At 42.5% G+C, this 19631-nt stretch overlaps 1 protein-coding gene across 1 annotated transcript in view; it reads right to left on the bottom strand.

The window, feature by feature from the left end:
* LOC124044351 (trafficking protein particle complex subunit 9-like) overlaps positions 1 to 19631 on the bottom strand; it is a 393465-nt gene that overhangs the window by 199867 nt on the left and 173967 nt on the right. Inside the window, exon 20 of the mRNA XM_046364005.1 lies at positions 9871 to 9989. Within this exon, the coding sequence (XP_046219961.1) occupies positions 9871 to 9989 (119 nt within the window). The remainder of the gene's footprint in view (positions 1 to 9870; positions 9990 to 19631) is intronic.

Genomic DNA, 19631 nt, shown 5'->3' with positions numbered 1-19631 from the left:
CCTGTTAAATCACTATAGCGCCACCTGTTAAATCACTATAGCGCCACCAGTTAAATGAACCTGTTAAATGACTATAGCACCACCTGTTAATTTACTATAGCACCACCTGTTAAATGACTATAGCGCCACCTGTTAAATGACTATAGCGCCACCTGTTAAATCACTATAGCGCCACCAGTTAAATGAACCTGTTAAATGACTATAGCACCACCTGTTAATTGACTATAGCACCACCTGTTAAATGACTATAGCGCCACCTGTTAAATCACTATAGCGCCACCAGTTAAATGAAGCTGTTAAATGACTATAGCACCACCTGTTAAATGACTATAGCAAACACCTGTTAAATGACTATAGTGCCACCTGTTAAATGACTATAGCGCCACCTGTTAAATGACTATAGCGCCACCTGTTAAATGACTATAGCGCCACCTGTTAAATCACTATAGCGCCACCTGTTAAACGACTATAGCACCGCCTGTTAAATGACTATAGCGCCATCTGTTAAATGACTATAGCGCCACCTGTTAAATGAAGCTGTTAAATGACTATAGCACCACCTGTTAATTGACTATAGCACCACCTGTTAAATGACTATAGCGCCACCTGTTAAATGACTATAGCGCCACCTGTTAAATCACTATAGTGCCACCTGTTAAATGAACCTGTTAAATGACTATAGCACCACCTGTTAATTGACTATAGCACGACCTGTTAATTGACTATAGCACCACCTGTTAATTGACTATAGCACCACCTGTTAATTGACTATAGTGCCACCTGTTAAATGACTATAGCGCCATCTGTTAAATGACTATAGCGCCACCTGTTAAATGACTATAGCGCCATCTGTTAAATGACTATAGCGCCACCTGTTAAATCACTATAGCGCCACCTGTTAAATGAACCTGTTAAATGACTATAGCGCCACCTGTTAAATGACTATAGCACCACCTGTTAAATGACTATAGCGCCACCTGTTAAATGACTATAGCGCCACCTGTTAAATCACTATAGCGCCACCTGTTAAATCACTATAGCGCCACCTGTTAAATGAATACAGCGCCACCTGTTAAATCACTATAGCGACACCAGTTAAATGAACCTGTTAAATGACTATAGCGCCACCTGTTATATGACTATAGCGCCATCTGTTAAATGACTATAGCGCCACCTGTTAAATGAATACAGCGCCACCTGTTAAATGACTATAGCACCACCTGTTAAATGACTATAGCACCACCTGTTAAATCACTATAGCGCCACCTGTTAAATGACTATAGCGCCACCTGTTAAATGACTATAGCGCCACCTGTTAAATGACTATAGCGCCACCTGTTAAATCACTATAGCGCCACCTGTTAAATGAACCTGTTAAATGACTATAGCACCACCTGTTAATTGACTATAGCACCACCTGTTAATTGACTATAGCACCACCTGTTAATTGACTATAGCACCACCTGTTAATTGACTATAGCACCACCTGTTAATTGACTATAGCACCACCTGTTAATTGACTATAGCACCACCTGTTAATTGACTATAGTGCCACCTGTTAAATGACTATAGCGCCATCTGTTAAATGACTATAGCACCACCTGTTAAATTACTATAGCGCCACCTGTTAAATGACTATAGCACCACCTGTTAAACGACTATAGCACCGCCTGTTAAATGACTATAGCGCCATCTGTTAAATGACTATAGCACCACCTGTTAAATTACTATAGCGCCACCTGTTAAATGACTATAGCACCACCTGTTAATTGACTATAGCACCACCTGTTAAATAACTATAGCGCCACCTGTTAAATGACTATAGCGCCACCTGTTAAATCACTATAGTGCCACCTGTTAAATGAACCTGTTAAATGACTATAGCACCACCTGTTAATTGACTATAGCACGACCTGTTAATTGACTATAGCACCACCTGTTAATTGACTATAGCACCACCTGTTAATTGACTATAGTGCCACCTGTTAAATGACTATAGCGCCATCTGTTAAATGACTATAGCGCCACCTGTTAAATGACTATAGCGCCATCTGTTAAATGACTATAGCGCCACCTGTTAAATCACTATAGCGCCACCTGTTAAATGAACCTGTTAAATGACTATAGCGCCACCTGTTAAATGACTATAGCACCACCTGTTAAATGACTATAGCGCCACCTGTTAAATGACTATAGCGCCACCTGTTAAATCACTATAGCGCCACCTGTTAAATCACTATAGCGCCACCTGTTAAATGAATACAGCGCCACCTGTTAAATCACTATAGCGACACCAGTTAAATGAACCTGTTAAATGACTATAGCGCCACCTGTTATATGACTATAGCGCCATCTGTTAAATGACTATAGCGCCACCTGTTAAATGAATACAGCGCCACCTGTTAAATGACTATAGCACCACCTGTTAAATGACTATAGCACCACCTGTTAAATCACTATAGCGCCACCTGTTAAATGACTATAGCGCCACCTGTTAAATGACTATAGCGCCACCTGTTAAATGACTATAGCGCCACCTGTTAAATCACTATAGCGCCACCTGTTAAATGAACCTGTTAAATGACTATAGCACCACCTGTTAATTGACTATAGCACCACCTGTTAATTGACTATAGCACCACCTGTTAATTGACTATAGCACCACCTGTTAATTGACTATAGCACCACCTGTTAATTGACTATAGCACCACCTGTTAATTGACTATAGCACCACCTGTTAATTGACTATAGTGCCACCTGTTAAATGACTATAGCGCCATCTGTTAAATGACTATAGCACCACCTGTTAAATTACTATAGCGCCACCTGTTAAATGACTATAGCACCACCTGTTAAACGACTATAGCACCGCCTGTTAAATGACTATAGCGCCATCTGTTAAATGACTATAGCGCCACCTGTTAAATCACTATAGCGCCACCTGTTAAATCACTATAGCGCCACCAGTTAAATGAACCTGTTAAATGACTATAGCACCACCTGTTAATTGACTATAGCACCACCTGTTAAATGACTATAGCGCCACCTGTTAAATCACTATAGCGCCACCAGTTAAATGAAGCTGTTAAATGACTATAGCACCACCTGTTAAATGACTATAGCAAACACCTGTTAAATGACTATAGTGCCACCTGTTAAATGACTATAGTGCCACCTGTTAAATGACTATAGCGCCACCTGTTAAATCACTATAGCGCCACCAGTTAAATGAACCTGTTAAATGACTATAGCACCACCTGTTAATTGACTATAGCACCACCTGTTAAATGACTATAGCGCCACCTGTTAAATCACTATAGCGCCACCAGTTAAATGAAGCTGTTAAATGACTATAGCACCACCTGTTAAATGACTATAGCAAACACCTGTTAAATGACTATAGTGCCACCTGTTAAATGACTATAGTGCCACCTGTTAAATGACTATAGCGCCACCTGTTAAATGACTATAGCGCCACCTGTTAAATGACTATAGCGCCACCTGTTAAATCACTATAGCGCCACCTGTTAAATGAACCTGTTAAATGACTATAGCACCACCTGTTAATTGACTATAGCACGACCTGTTAATTGACTATAGCACCACCTGTTAATTGACAATAGCACCACCTGTTAATTGACTATAGTGCCACCTGTTAAATGACTATAGCGCCATCTGTTAAATGACTATAGCGCCACCTGTTAAATGACTATAGCGCCATCTGTTAAATGACTATAGCGCCACCTGTTAAATCACTATAGCGCCACCTGTTAAATGAACCTGTTAAATGACTATAGCGCCACCTGTTAAATGACTATAGCACCACCTGTTAAATGACTATAGCGCCACCTGTTAATTGACTATAGCGCCACCTGTTAAATGACTATAGCGCCACCTGTTAAACGACTATAGCGCCACCTGTTAAACGACTATAGCGCCACCTGTTAAGTGACTATAGCGCCACCTGTTAAGTGACTATAGCGCCATCTGTTAAATGACTATAGCACCACCTGTTAAACCACCTGTTAAATGACTACAGCACCACCTGTTAAACGACTATAGCACCACCTGTTAAACGACTATAGCACCACCTGTTAAACGACTATAGCACCACCTGTTAAACGACTATAGCACCACCTGTTAAACGACTATAGCACCACCTGTTAAACGGCTATAGCACCACCTGTTAAACGGCTATAGCACCACAGAATTATATTATTTGAGTTCAGTGGTTATCGTGCCATATTTAACTACTGGCATTATAACCACAGAACTATAATATATTCCTATTCCCATAGGTTAATATTTGCTCAAAAATCTAACTTTTTCTTTTATTGTATTTATTTAACATCGAACTTGCGAACCAGTTAGCTGGAAAACAAGGTCTGAACTGTGCTCAGAACAGATTTATATACAGTCAGTGGTACTCTAAACTCAACCTGCTACGTTAATTCTCCCAACCTGCTTTGTTACTTCTCCTAACCTGCTACGTTAATTCTCCCAACCTGCTACGTTAATTCTCCCAACCTGCTACGTTAACTCTCCCAACCTGCTTTGTTACTTCTCCTAACCTGCTACGTTAATTCTCCCAACCTGCTACTTTCATTCTCCCAACCTGCTACTTTAATTCTCCCAACCTGCTACTTTAATTCTCCCAACCTGCTACGTGAATTCTCCCAACCTGCTATGTGAATTCTCCCAACCTGCTACGTTAATTCTCCCAATCTGCTTTGTTACTTCTCCCAACCTGCTACGCTACCTCCCAACCTGCTACGCTACCTCCCAACCTGCTACATTAATTCTCCCATCATGCTACATTAATTCTCCCAACATGCTACGTGAATTCTCCCAACCTGCTTCCTTAATTCTCCCAACCTGCTACGTTAATTATCCCAATCTGCTACGCTACCTCCCAACCTGCTACGTTAATTCTCCCAACCTGCTACGTGAATTCTCCCTAACCTGCTACGTTACTTCTCCCAATCTGCTACATTAATTCTCCTAACCTGCTTCGTTACTTATCCCAACCTGCTACGTTAATTCTCCCAACCTGCTACGTGAATTCTCCTAACCTGCTACGTTACTTCTCCCAACCTGCTACGTTAATTCTCCTAACCTGCTTCGTTACTTCTCCCAACCTGCTACGTTAATTCTCCTAACCTGTTACGTTACTTCTCCCAACCTGCTATGTTAATTCTCCTAACCTGCTTCGTTACTTCTCCCAACCTGCTACGTTAATTCTCCTAACCTGCTTCGTTACTTCTCCCAACCTGCTACGTTAATTCTCCTAACCTGTTACGTTACTTCTCCCAACCTGCTATGTTAATTCTCCTAACCTGCTTCGCTAATTCTCCCAACCTGCTACGTTAAACCCAAATATAAGAACACAAATTCAATTGTGCTTTCCCCAACTCCCAGTCTCCCTGCCTAGTTTTTAAATTGATTTATTTAACCTTTATTTAGCCAGTTGACAACAAGTTCTCATTTACAACTGCGACCTGGCCAAGATAAAGCAAAGCAGTTCGACATAAACAACAACACAGACTTACACATGGAAAAAAACAAATATACAGTCAATAATACAGTAGAAAAAGTATATATACAGTGTGTGCAAAATAGGTAGGATAAGAGAGGTAAGGCAATAAATAGGCCATGGTGGCAATGCAATTACAATATAGCAATTAAACACTGGATGAGGTAGTTGTGCAGAAGATGAATGTGCAAGTAGAGATACTGGGGTGCAAAGGAGCAAGATTAATAAATACAGTATGGGGATGAGGTAGTTGGATGGGCTATTTACAGATGGGCTATGTGCAGTATAGTATAGTACCTCAGACAGCCCTCAATCCATCCACTCTCCTCTACTGGCTTTTAAAAACTATTGCAGACTGTTTACTCCGTCTCGACTGGTCCACTAGGGACGAGTTTCGTGCTTCTATTCAACCTGGATCTTCTAATATTTTTGCATTTCTATTCAACCTGAATCCTCTTCCATACTGCAGTCTCAGGAGCAGTGAAAAATAACAGGTAGAACTAGACATCGGGTTTAAGCTCCACACACCCCTAGACATTTGTGGTTTTGAAGACAGTGTGGGATGGACTCAGAGCTGTGTCTGAGGGGTTTGGCACGCACACACACAGCTCTGCCTTGAAATGTCCCTGACGCCAACTGCCTGCTGAGTAGAGGGAGCTACCCAAACTCAATGTCCCAGCCAAACGTCATGACGTGAATGTTTCTTCTTCACAGTAAGTCTGGATTTGAGTCCCTCCCCAACGATTTCTAGAATACAAAACACATTCTAACCAGAGCTAGAATTCACGTGGATAAAGTGGAGTTTTGAAAATACGTCGTTGGCTTTGATACTCCAAATGGTTAGAGACGATCCAAAATCTGATGACTCAATTTGACGTCAACGACAGCAGCCTCAGACTGAAGTATCTGGCGAATGACAGAGCAGCGGAATAATTCAGTTTGAGTCATCAGACAAAAGGGAGCTAGGTTCAGGAGGATAAATGAATGAGCATGTCATCCCTGATGCGTGAGTTATCCCCAATCATAAAGGTTTATAGACTTCTCTCTACTCCCCTGTTCTCCTCCCCAGGCCTGACACTCGAACCTCTCTCTCTAACCTACCTCCCCATATGATGGAGCGAAGTGTCCTATTCTCACACTATTCTCTTCCTGTACTACCTAAGAGTCACACAAACACGTGCAGGTAAGAGAGACACTAGAGAGATGCTACAGAGCAACACTGACACACAAACATACGCAAACACTACCAGACAAACACAAATGTGCACTGCACACAGTCACAACATACCACACACAGCAAGACCTCAGGGAAAAGACAGAGTGGAAATAGACAGGAAGAAAGGCAGAGCGGGGATAGTCAAACTCACACCTTCGCTTCCTGTCGACGGATTACAGAACGGTCTTATTTTATTACATTGTATTTCCTGGGAATCGTTGAGCATAATAGGCACGCATGCCAACAACTGCTCACACAGGCACGCACACACACACACACACACACACACACACAAAGACACACAGACACGAACACACACACACACAGGCACACAGACACACAAAAAGACACACACAGACACGCTCACCCCCCATGTATTCCTGTGGCATTTCCAGGCAGGCTGGGATGTGTAGCTAACTACTGTAACAAATGCAGAATCACGGAGTAGAAATATCATAATGAGAAGGAATAGCAAAGTTCACCAGGTGGCTCAGAGGGAAATATCACCTGTTCCTATTGGACAGGCAGGCTGATCAGCATGGAGGTGGGGAAAGGAAGGTTAAAACACATACACACACAAGCAGGAAGGTGGATGAAACAACAAGCTTATCAAACACATCACTGTGAAGGCTAAGACACAACATAATCTGTGAAGTACAACTCCAGCGTGGGAAAATAAACTGGTTGACCCAATTTGTGCACATAACAAAGGCATTTCAGCTGCATACAGAATCCATGAGATACGTGATTATGAAATCATGGCTTTCAATAGAAAGTGCATTTAATATGAGCAAAAACGGACAAAACAAAGCCATCAATATAGCTTTTAGTTGTTGTTTTAATGACGAAATAGTGGGCAGACAGACACTATGATACGAGTGATATTACGCATGACCTGCACTAGAACCAGTAGGCCAGCCAAGTACAAATCTAGAGTGTGAGTCAGACTAAAAACAATGTTGCAGCCAAACGACGAGTCAGATGCCTCAGGAAATATGAATCCATATAGCACCGTACATACATAGTCAAGCACAGGTAGGGGAAACATTAACATTCAGAAGGTTCAGTCTAACCAGCAGGAGAGTTTCAATTTATGTGCAAATCAACCCTTATCCATACCGCCTCACAAATACACACACAGGACTATGTTAGGGCAATGTTCCCACATGATGTGTAATTGGTCGGTTCTGGGATTACCTCTGCAGCCAAACTGCCAAAACAACATCATCTGCACTGAGACTCTGAGCTGCCTGTCTGTCATTCTCTACACTGTTCTTAACAAGCTTCACCAGCCGACTGATGGAACGGACAGCTTCATATTTACAGTGGAGAGTTGGAGGGCAGCATAAGGGAATTACGAATGAGATTCGTCCTCCAGTATAGATTCTCTATGTGTAATGGCTTAGATCAGGTGTCAGTGACCTGCTGACCGTGTGCGCGAGCGTTGCAAAATAAATGTACACATACGTGCTATTCAATCACTGCACCGAACACTGCTGGCGCGCGTCTGCGCAGCCAGCCGGTAAAATAGAACTTGGTTCTATTTGTGACGCTTGATGCGCTGCAAGTCCTGCATCTCCCCATCTCCTCATTGGTTTTTAGGAGCATATACCCACGTGGGTGATTAAAAGATGAATGAGGTCCACACTCCAGTCCAGTTGGTGGTGGTATTGCACCTTATAGTTGGTTGCCAACAGCCATATATATTCCAAAGAAGAAGAAGCAGCCTGAAGGAGGAGTGATTACTAGAAGCTTTAACCCTTTTATCTGTGAATTCATTGCCATAGTGGACTTTGTGCATTTCAGGTAAAATAACAACCCAATGTTTATATTCCTGGACAAATTAGCTGGCAACTAAATTGTAATGAACACTGAATGCTTTTCGACCTGTCCCCAAATGAATATAGTCGGTTCAGAGTTTGTTTTGATATTTCAACCGGCGTGTCCTGATCGCGTCTGGTGTGGGTGGACAAAATCAAGATGCGTGTGAGCGGTCTGGTCAGCATGTGAAACAGTGTTGTGAAATAAATAAATAGTTGTCTTTTTTTTTTTTAAGATGCCATGCGCGCATTTTTAGGAGTTGAGAAGTCAATGTGGTAGCACTGGAAAGCTGTGATATCCCTCTTTTAAATGTGGACAACAAAACTGCTTTGAAATATGCGTTTTCCCTGGATTGTAGCTGGAAACAGGCATCTACTTGATTAGACCACCTTGTTTCTTTGTTTTGTTTAGTTCTTTGGTAAAATTGTATTTTCTATATTCTTTATTTATTTTTTATTTACAAGTTGCTCCGTCTGTTTATTGGAACAAGTGTTGTGTTTGTATGTAGTGTACCTGTTTGAATCTGAAAATTAAAAACGCTAGAACAGGCCTAATATTTATTCATTATTATTTGACCTGGCTTTCCTTTTTCACCTCCCCTGAAAACTTCTAGGTTATGTAATAAGGCGAGTAGATATGTATATAAGGAGAGGGAATGGTCGAGTGGACGCGGATGGGAGGTTGTGTGTGTGTGCATGCGTACGTTATAGCTAACCATACGTGCTCCGTGATGAATCACAATGGAAAGGTTCACCCCTGCAGACAGAACTTAACGAACTCTACAACACCAAAGCCACACACACACACACACACACACACACACACACACACACACACACACACACACACACACACACACACACACACACACACACACACACACACACACACACACACACACACAGAGAATGTAGTTCAGCAAGACATCAGCCTGTTCTCTCCACTGATTGAGATCAGCTGCACCCTGATAGAGACACGCCACATTAGCTCTGTGTACCTTCTTGTCTATGTGTGAAAAGCTGCAGCTAGTCTCTCTGTCTGTCGGTCTGTCTATCCTCAGCTCCCTCCCTGCTTTTTAAACAAACAGCTACACTCACCCTAATTACCACAACATGAGGCGTGTTAACTATCTGCAGCATCAGAAAATGGGAAATACAACACAAGGAGGGAAATAAAACAACCTTCGGAAGTCATGAAATGCAGATGTGTAAAGTAGAGAGATGTTCCTGCTGAAATCTCAGTAATAAAAGGAACCGGGTTTAGAGAAGATGGGAGGAGAGGAGAGAGGTGTCAGTCCTACCTTGACGTGGTTGTAGTCTGTCTTGCTGGACTCGCTGCCCAGGGGCTTGGTCTCGGCCCGGGGTTTGAGGACTTGTCTCAGGGGGCTGGAGATGGGAAGGCCTGTCACACTGATCCCATCTGGAACAGCAGCAGAGACGATCAGCCAGTCAGGAGACACAAAAGTACAGTAACCCCAGACTTAATATAATTTAACTATATTGACAGTTGTTAAAATGCACAATAGCACATAAACATATTAGGGTGAGAGAGTTTCCCTGATCTCTAAGTATTTCCTGGTTGAATCAGGAGCCACTCCCATCTCTTCTTCATACATGAGGACATGATCATTTAAATGCATTGTGTGAGCAGAATATGGAACAGCAGCTCACAGGCCTATTCCTTTTTTTTATATAGTTTTAATGCAGAGTTCAGGGCAGCAACAGAGCAACAACACAATCCTACACAGAGCTTCAGAGGACCATCAAACAGCCATATCAGCTTTCTGTATTCATGTGTACTGAAGGGGGTCCTGCTTTCAGCTAGCCATGCTACAAACCATCTCATAGTGTGACGTAGGCTCTGAGCACACAGTCTCTCTGACGTTAGTGGAAACATCTTTGTCTCCAAGGGGAATCACTGGGTTAGCTGCTGCAAAGATCTGCCCCCTCTCCACACACACACACACACACACACACACACACACACACACACACACACACACACACACACACACACACACACACACACACACACACACACACACACACACACACACACACACACACACACACACAAAGAAATGGGAATGACATGGTAGGAATTAAGTTCAAACAGTTAGAGCCCGCCAGCTTTGACTCCATATTGCGCTTTGGTCCAAAGCTTTCCAACACATTCTACTGACACGGCTGGCATTTGTGATTAGTACTCCACGAGCGGCTAACCAGGGCCCAGAATCACAAAACACCAACGCAAAAAAAAATAAAAAATAAAAAAGAAGTTCCTCAACAATATCTTGAGATTTCACGATTTTCTTATGAACTTCTCAAATATCTTCTTGTTGCTCAGCAACTGTTTTAGCTAGCTATCAAGCTAGCAAAGGCAATCATGTTGGCATATTTCTTACTGAGATTACTGTTCTAAAACATGTTCTTGGGTTTAAAATAATCAATACTGAAACTTTCAGATGACGTTTGTGAGTGAATTAAACATGTTCAATTGCTTTCATTAGCTTTTTCTCTCACTGCCCTGAGATTAAGACAAGGGTTTAAGCTATCTTGGAACTTCCCCAAAAATGTTTCTTCAATAATATTATTTTTTGCTTTTGGAGAAACAAGAAATACTGTAAGAAAATTTCCAATAACCATTTTGAGGAATAGCAACTTTGCTTAGCTTTCTTCTTAAGTTTATAGTTAAGGAAAACATTTCAGTTAAGAAGAAATGTTTTCTTATTAAGAAGGTTTTGTGAGTCTGTGCCCAGGTCCATATCCATAAAGCCTCTCAGAGTAGAACTGCTGATCTCAGATCAGTTTAGCCTTTTAGATTACAATGAATGAGATTACTTGGACAGGGCACATCTGAGATGCTTTGTGAAAATGAGCCCAGAACCACTACAGCTGACACAGTCAGTCAGCATTGTTGCTATGTCATTTTCCATATCCTACTCACAGAAACAGATTAGATATGCATCCAGACAGAGGGAGGTGGATGGAAAGAGGAAGAGAGAACACTGATAAACAGTATCTTTATTGACTAGTGCCTCCATTAAGGCCTACAGCCTGTTTCCAGACACACATACATCTTCATGTCTGATCCTGAGAGAGAGGGCAGGAGAGAGACAGAGATAGAGACAAAACAGAGAGCGAGGGCAGGAGAGAGACAGAAAGAGACAGACACAGAGAGAGACAGTGATATAAAGACAAACAGAGAGAGAGGGCAGGAGAGAGACAGAGATAGAGACAAAACAGAGAGCGAGGGCAGGAGAGAGAAAGAGAGAGAAACAAACAGAGCGAGGGCAGGAGAGAGACAAGAGATAGAGACAAACAGAGATATAGAGACAAACAGAGAGAGAGACAAACAGAGCGAGGGCAGGAGAGAGACAGAGATAGAGACAAACAGAGATATAGAGACAAACAGAGAGAGAGACAAACAGAGCGAGGGCAGGAGAGAGACAGAGATAGAGACAAACAGAGATATAGAGACAAACAGACAGAGAAAGAGACAGAGAGATAAAGAGACAAACCGAGAGCGAGACAGAGATAAAGAGACAAACAGAGAGAGAGTCAGAGAGAGAGAGTCAGAGATAGAGACAAACAGAGAACGAGGGCAGGAGAGAGACAGAGATAAAGAGACACACAGAGAGAGAGACAGACAGACAGAGAGTGCATAACGGGCGGAGAGATTGAAGACGACATCACTCAACATCATCCCTCTTTCCTTGCCATCACCCTCCGTCTATCCCTGCCTCTTTCTCTCTCAATCTATCTCTCCATCTGCCTAGTGAGAGTCTGCAACTATAAATCACTACAGATGATATTAGTGACAGTGAATTGATCTAATGCAGAATGATGAACTGAAAATCAACATCAACAAAGTCTTGTGAATCTCTGCAATGCCACCTTTTGGCTCTACAGACACTTGTGCTTTTCCTGGAAGGTGAGTCAAGGATATTGTAGTAAAAGGGAGCCTATGACGGATTGCATTGCAAACAGAAACACTTCTTCAATGTCCTTTCGAGGGGAGAGGAACATAAGGCTGTAAAATACAAGGCAACAATGTCCCGTTCTGCTCCATGGAGTGAGTGAGTGAGTGAGTGAGTGAGTGAGTGAGTGAGTGAGTGAGTGAGTGAGTGAGTGAGTGAGTGAGTGAGTGAGTGAGTGAGTGAGTGAGTGAGTGAGTGAGTGAGTGAGAGAGAGAGAGAGAGAGAGAGAGAGAGAGAGAGAGAACATTTGGGCAGAGGTTGAATCTGGGAGGAGCTAGCAAAGGACCTTTGACCTCATAAATTGGTTTATTAGAAGCATCACGTAGACAGACAATTTCCTCCCTACACAACGAGAGAGAGAGAGAGAGAGAGAGAGAGAGAGAGAGTATTCACAAGGAGTCTCAGAGTAGGAGAGAGGGGCGGGACAGAGAGAAGAATAGCCAACTCCTCGGCTGGTATTATTTTAGGAGCTATATGATTCACAAGTAACCCAGCCCAGGTGAGACTGGCAGATAATGTGAGATGGAGAGGAAAGAAGACGGGTAAATAATAGTGTCTCTTTTCAAAAGCCCACACTTTCTGCTGTCATTACTACGACATCAAACATCCAAATTACAAAGACGCAGGCGGTCTCTTTCAGGTGGAGGGAGAGCAGAAGAAGGAGAAATGGAGAGAGATGAGGAAACAGGGAGAGAGAGAGAGAGATCAGAAGAGAAAGAGATGAGAGGGAGAGAAGAGAGAGGGAATAAGAAAGTGAGGTAATGCAGGATCTGAACAAATTATTACCATCATTACTCAGAGCCATTTGAGTCATACTAAATACAGCATTACAGACGGAACCACATCATCCAGATAGACAGAAGTACCCTGCTCATAATGCTGTGAGATGGTCCTCATCACAATTATCTTGTGAGGTGACAAAGTGAACGACATATCTACCATCATCCATCTTATTGTCATTTTGCATCTACGGATGTTTATGTACTGCTTACGAATGTATACGAATGTATGGCGTATAACTGTTAAAGACATGCTCAGGTACTTTGACGTCAAGAAAGTATTTTTTAAACTTCCTGCTTTGGGCTGGATGTGTTTTATTTATTTTGACCTTTATTTAACTAGGCAAGTCATTTAACAACAGATTGTTATTTTCAATGACGGCCTGGGAACAGTGTCTTGTTCAGGGGCAGAACAACAGATTGTTATTTTCAATGACGGCCTGGGAACAGTGTCTTGTTCAGGGGCAGAACAACAGATTGTTATTTTCAATGACGGCCTGGGAACAGTGTCTTGTTCAGGGGCAGAACAACAGATTGTTATTTTCAATGACGGCCTGGGAACAGTGTCTTGTTCAGGGGCAGAACAACAGATTGTTATTTTCAATGACGGCCTGGGAACAGTGTCTTGTTCAGGGGCAGAACAACAGATTGTTATTTTCAATGACGGCCTGGGAACAGTGTCTTGTTCAGGGGCAGAACAACAGATTGTTATTTTCAATGACGGCCTGGGAACAGTGTCTTGTTCAGGGGCAGAACAACAGATTGTTATTTTCAATGACGGCCTGGGAACAGTGTCTTGTTCAGGGGCAGAACAACAGATTGTTATTTTCAATGACGCCTGGGAACAGTGTCTTGTTCAGGGGCAGAACAACAGATTGTTATTTTCAATGACGGCCTGGGAACAGTGTCTTGTTCAGGGGCAGAACAACAGATTGTTATTTTCAATGACGGCCTGGGAACAGTGTCTTGTTCAGGGGCAGAACAACAGATTGTTACCTTCAGCTCGGGGATTCCATCTGGCAAACTATCGGTAACTAGTCCAACGCTCTAACCACTAGGCTCTAACCACTAGGCTCTAACCACTAGGCTCTAACCACTAGGCTCTAACCACTAGGCTCTAACCACTAGGCTCTAACCACTAGGCTCTAACCACTAGGCTCTAACCACTAGGCTACCTGTCGTGTCAATGTGTCGTTCATACATGCATAATCTATGAGCAGAATTACTGTTTCACCTAGTTTGAAAGAGACTGTTTTCTTGAAGCTGTGCCGTGACGTTTTCCCATTATTTCCCCCCACGTGGGCCAGCCCCCTAGCAATTTAAGTTCGACCCAGTGAGCTTCAGCCCCTCACATTTGAGTGACTGCTAGCAAGAGGCATGCCCAGCCTTATCCAATGAGGTTACAGGGCGGGCCCAACGGCTCAGTGGACACAGCAGAGACAGAGAGAGCAAAGACATGGTGCACATATCTGCACATATGTGTCGTAGAATGCCGTTTTCGGGCCTCCCAGGTGGCGCAGTGGTCTAGGGCACTGCATCACAGTGCTAGCTGTGCCACCAGAGTCTGGGTTCGCGCCCAGGCTCTGTCGCAGCCGGCCACGACTGGGAGGTCCGTGGGGCGATGCACAATTGGCCTAGCGTCGTCCGGGTTAGGGAGGGTTTGGCCAGTAGGGATATCCTTGTCTCATCGCACACCAGCGACTCCTGCGGCGGGCCGGTCGCAGTGCGCGCTAACCAAGGCTGCCAGGTGCACGGTGTTTCCTCCGACACATTGGTGCGGCTGGCTTCCGGGTTGGATGGCGCTGGGTTAAGAAGCAGTGCGGCTTGGTTGGGTTGTGTTTCGGAGGACGCATGACGTTCAACCTTCGTCTCTCCCGAGCCCGTACGGGAGCTGTAGCGATGAGACAAGATAGTAACTACTAATAATTGGATACCATGAAATAGGGGAGGAAAAAGGTGGTAAAATAAATGTAAAACATTTTTTTTAAATAATGCTGTTTTCAGGGACCACTTTTGGCTCGTGAGTGCTACTTTCAGGACTACTGGCTAAAAAGTTTGCAAAAGTACACAAAACTACCAGAGAATCTCTTTAATAAGATGGCCTTTTTACGTACTCTTAATTTGGGAATAAAATATGTTTGACTGAAGGAAATGTGCAAAGATATTCACATAGACAGTTTGATGAAATAAGCGGTGGAAAAGTATCAATGTCCAACAATTATGAAAGAGATTTATTTTCAATAAATAATTGGTCAATTAAGTCCATAATGGGGTTCATAGGACTGACCAAAATATATTTCAGTTCAAATGTCAGGATTCAATAGCACTTTAAACAGCCGCCGCACTCTGCTGATTGAGTCAATGTAAGACTTGGTCCCTTGAAATGAAGGTCCATTCAGTCGACACACTGGGCTGAATGGAACAGACTCATTGAGCTGCTGTCTCAATGGTTCCTGCCTCCAGAACTGAAAAGATTAAGACGTATAAAAGCTTCTTAATAGTGGGAAGTCAGTCAATTGATCGTCATATCAATTGACCATTCACGCCGAATACCTCACACAAAGTCATATCTAGGTACATCTGAAGAAAATATGTGTTTATTTTCCCTCAAATAAATGCAGTCTGTCAATCTTCTGCATATTCTGTAATCATATCGCTAAGGTAATGCGATTACCTGAAGAGGCCTACTCTGCCGAGCAAGGACAAATCGCAACTCCCTCCACTCCAAAACGGAATGACATCGACGAAGAAGCCCGTAGACTGACAGATATTCTAGCTGCGGTACACTGGGAACATTGCGAGCGGAGCAACGAGTAACAAGAAGGTTACAACACTGACAGCCTCCCCACCCTGTCCCTTTGTAATTGTGCCGGCTTTTCTAAATGCATCTCCCTGGCTGTTTTAATTCCCTTTAATGACGTTTGTGTACGCTGAGATTTTACCATCCATGGGCTAATGTGTTTACGCTGTCTGCTCCAGACTGCTTTTACTTTCTCCCCGCCTCCCTAGGACAACCAGACACTATTCAATAGCTCTTATTGAGATGGAGAGGACGACTAGAGCACAGGCTGGAGACTTCAGCCAACACAAACAGAATAATATAAAATATGCTACTTAGCATATGCTTTCATCCAAAGCCAATGAGTAGAGTGATTGCATACATGTTCCATACATTTTAAGAAAGGGAATGTGATCCCTATGGGAATTGAAACCACAACTAGGGCTAGCAAAATTATTGTAGAATCGCGTAACTGTCCATTATGGTAAAAAAAAAAAGTTGTACCCCTTTACACTCATACCCTTATACGGGTTGAAAATGTCACTGATAAACGCCTAAATTGGAACACAGTGGTTGTACAGTAACATGCTCAGTGGAAGCTCCTCAAAGGAGGAAGGGGAGGACCATCCTAAGTGAATTTCATTTTTTATTTTTTATTGTGAGACCTTTAAAGAGTTATCCTTTTTAGATAAAACTATACTAAATATATTCACGTCACCAAATAATTGATTAAAACACACCGTTTTGCAATGAATGTCTACAGTAGCCTCAATAGCACTCTGTGGGGTATCACCATGGTGTAGCCAGAGGACAGCTAGCTTCTGTCCACCTCTGGGTACATTGACATCAATACAAAACCTGGGAGGCTCATGGTTCTTACCCCCTTCAATAGACTTACACCGTAATTATGACAACTTCCGGAGGACGTCCTACAACCTATCAGAGCTCTTGCAGCATGAACTAACATGTTGTCCAACCAATCAAAAGATCAAATAATTAATCTAGTACTGAAAGCATAAACTACAGATAGCTTGCACTGCAGTGCATAAAATGTGGTGAGTAGTTAACTCAAAAAGAGAGAAAGACAATTGTTGAACAGCTTTAAACAAATTAATTTCTTCAAAATTGAAAGAAGCGAGAGCGATATTTCATCATTTAAAAAAAATGTTATTATCGCTAGAAAATGCAGCTAGCTAGTTAGCCTACTCAAAAACCCGGCTCAAACAGAGGGATGCTATGACAGCTAGCTGGCTATGACTATCCAACACAACACTGGAACTCTTCCAAGTCAAGGTCAGCTTTTGATTTGACCTATTTATTGCCACCGGCGACCGCCAGTGTATCTGCTAAACTGCTTACTGACCGTACACTGTGCTGAATGATTGTAGCAGGTTTACTGACGTGTTATTTCTATTAGCTATGTTGACTATGACGTTACTTTAACAAATATGGTGACAACGATGTAGGCTGTGTGTAGCAGTTATGATGTGGTTTGGCTTGGAAAGGTTTTTTCGCCTGGCCACACAGCTGAATTCCACAAGCGAAGGGAAAGGGTGAGAGGAGGAGAGTGCATAGATGTGAGAAGGAATACAACATGGCTGCATAAAAAGTTTACTTTGTTTACATGTGATCAGGGGTATATTCATTCCGCCAATTCTGTTTAAAAACTTTTCTTAAACGGAAGGAAACAGTGATACACATACCTTAATTTGTCCAGTAGAAACTATCATTTGCAACTGGTGGACTAATGATTACTATGGAACACTGTTAAAGTTTAACAACAGTAGTTTATTGTCAACTCACAATTCATGACAATCACTGGATTAGGTTGCACATCAACATATCTTGAACCATGCATTCCTGCGTGGACATGTTAGATGAAACTTCTTACTTCTTGAATAGCCTCCCATCTCAGTATATTAAACAGTCTAAAGCACAGCAAACTACTTTAGAAGGTGAATGATAACAAATGTATCCTATTGCATGACTCAGCGGGGGAAAAAATTGTGCGACCAAATCATGGGCTGGGGAGGATGTTAGTCTGGAGCCCTGTCAATGGGTGGGATTTTATATCTGCTGCAGAGTAATGTATTATTCTGCTAATTTGGCTGTTGGGAAGAAAATCATGCAACGGGATCTTATGCGGAAAAATATGTTGGTGGGACAAGGCTATGTCAAAATAATGGAGACACGAGTAAATTACAGATACAAAGTACATTGAAAATAGGTGCTTCCACACAGGTGTAGTTCTTGAGTTAATTAAGCAATTAACATTCCATCATGGGTCATGTATGAAAATGCTTGGCAGGCCATTATTTTGGCTACCATGGCTATGCCCCCATTGTATGACAATGCCCCCATTCCCCATGGGAGGTCTCTGAATGGTTTGATGAGCATTAAAATAAGATAAACCATATGCCATGGCTGTCTCAGTCACCAGATCTCAACCCAATTCAACACTTATGGGAGATCCCGGAGCGGCACCTTAGCATTTTCCACCGACATCAACAAAACACCAAATTATGGAATTTCTTGTGGAAGAATAGTGTCACATCCTTTCAACAGAGTTTCAGACACTTGGCGAATCTATGCAAAGGTGCATTGAAGGTCTTCTGGCTTGTGGTGGCCCAATGCCCTATTTGCATGACAGTGAATGGTCTCTCAAAATTCCATAATCATCACAGTCCTACCCACAACCATGATATTGCTAGTGCCACGCTCTTACTAACTGAGCTTACATAACATAAAACACACACACACACACAAAGAGAACAGCAGCATTAAAAGCAGGACCCAGACACGGTGTAATTTAGTATGGTGCTCACACCATCGAAACCAATCATGTCTGCTGTAAACTACAACCCATTAGTCTATGCGTGATGACATCAATCCCATCAGACACTGAGTTATGTTATGTCTTCAGCCTGTCCCGGTCGGTGTGTTTGTGCGTGTTGTCTCGGCTCCTCCGAAACACAATGTTCTCAATGGCTCTGTCTCATTGGCCACTCCTCTCTTTCTTTCAAACCAAGAACAAAGGAAATGACATATTGTGCCTGAGCCGGGCCCAAAAATGAAGGGTTGATTTGCAAGGTCACGTAGACATAGATTGGAGCCAATCAATGTGACACGTTCTTTATACACTCAGAGGCCAGTTTATTTGACTTCACATATACTGTATCAAGGTTTGAAGCAGTGGGAGAAGGATCACTCCAATCCATCCATCATTCAAATAATTACCTTATTTTAGTAGTTTTATCTGCAAATCAGTTCCAAATACCGTTCTCAAACTCAAGGAATTATTTAAAGTACATTTTTACGGTATGAGAAACAGACGAAAGAGTATCACTCTCAAACGAGATGATGGACACACAAAATATATCATATCAATGCAGAGCGAGTGCGAGTGCGAGAGGGGAGAGAGCGAGAGACGCTAGCTGTTAATGCTTATCACCAAGTAGGGCTATATACCTTATTTTACAATATACCAGTATTAATGCACGGACCCGTTTAGGTTTTTACTTGAC

The sequence above is a fragment of the Oncorhynchus gorbuscha genome, linkage group LG09, assembly GCF_021184085.1.
Source record: "Oncorhynchus gorbuscha isolate QuinsamMale2020 ecotype Even-year linkage group LG09, OgorEven_v1.0, whole genome shotgun sequence".
NCBI classification, from domain to species: domain Eukaryota; kingdom Metazoa; phylum Chordata; class Actinopteri; order Salmoniformes; family Salmonidae; genus Oncorhynchus; species Oncorhynchus gorbuscha.
This window is presented reverse-complemented; position numbering and strand designations above follow the sequence as displayed.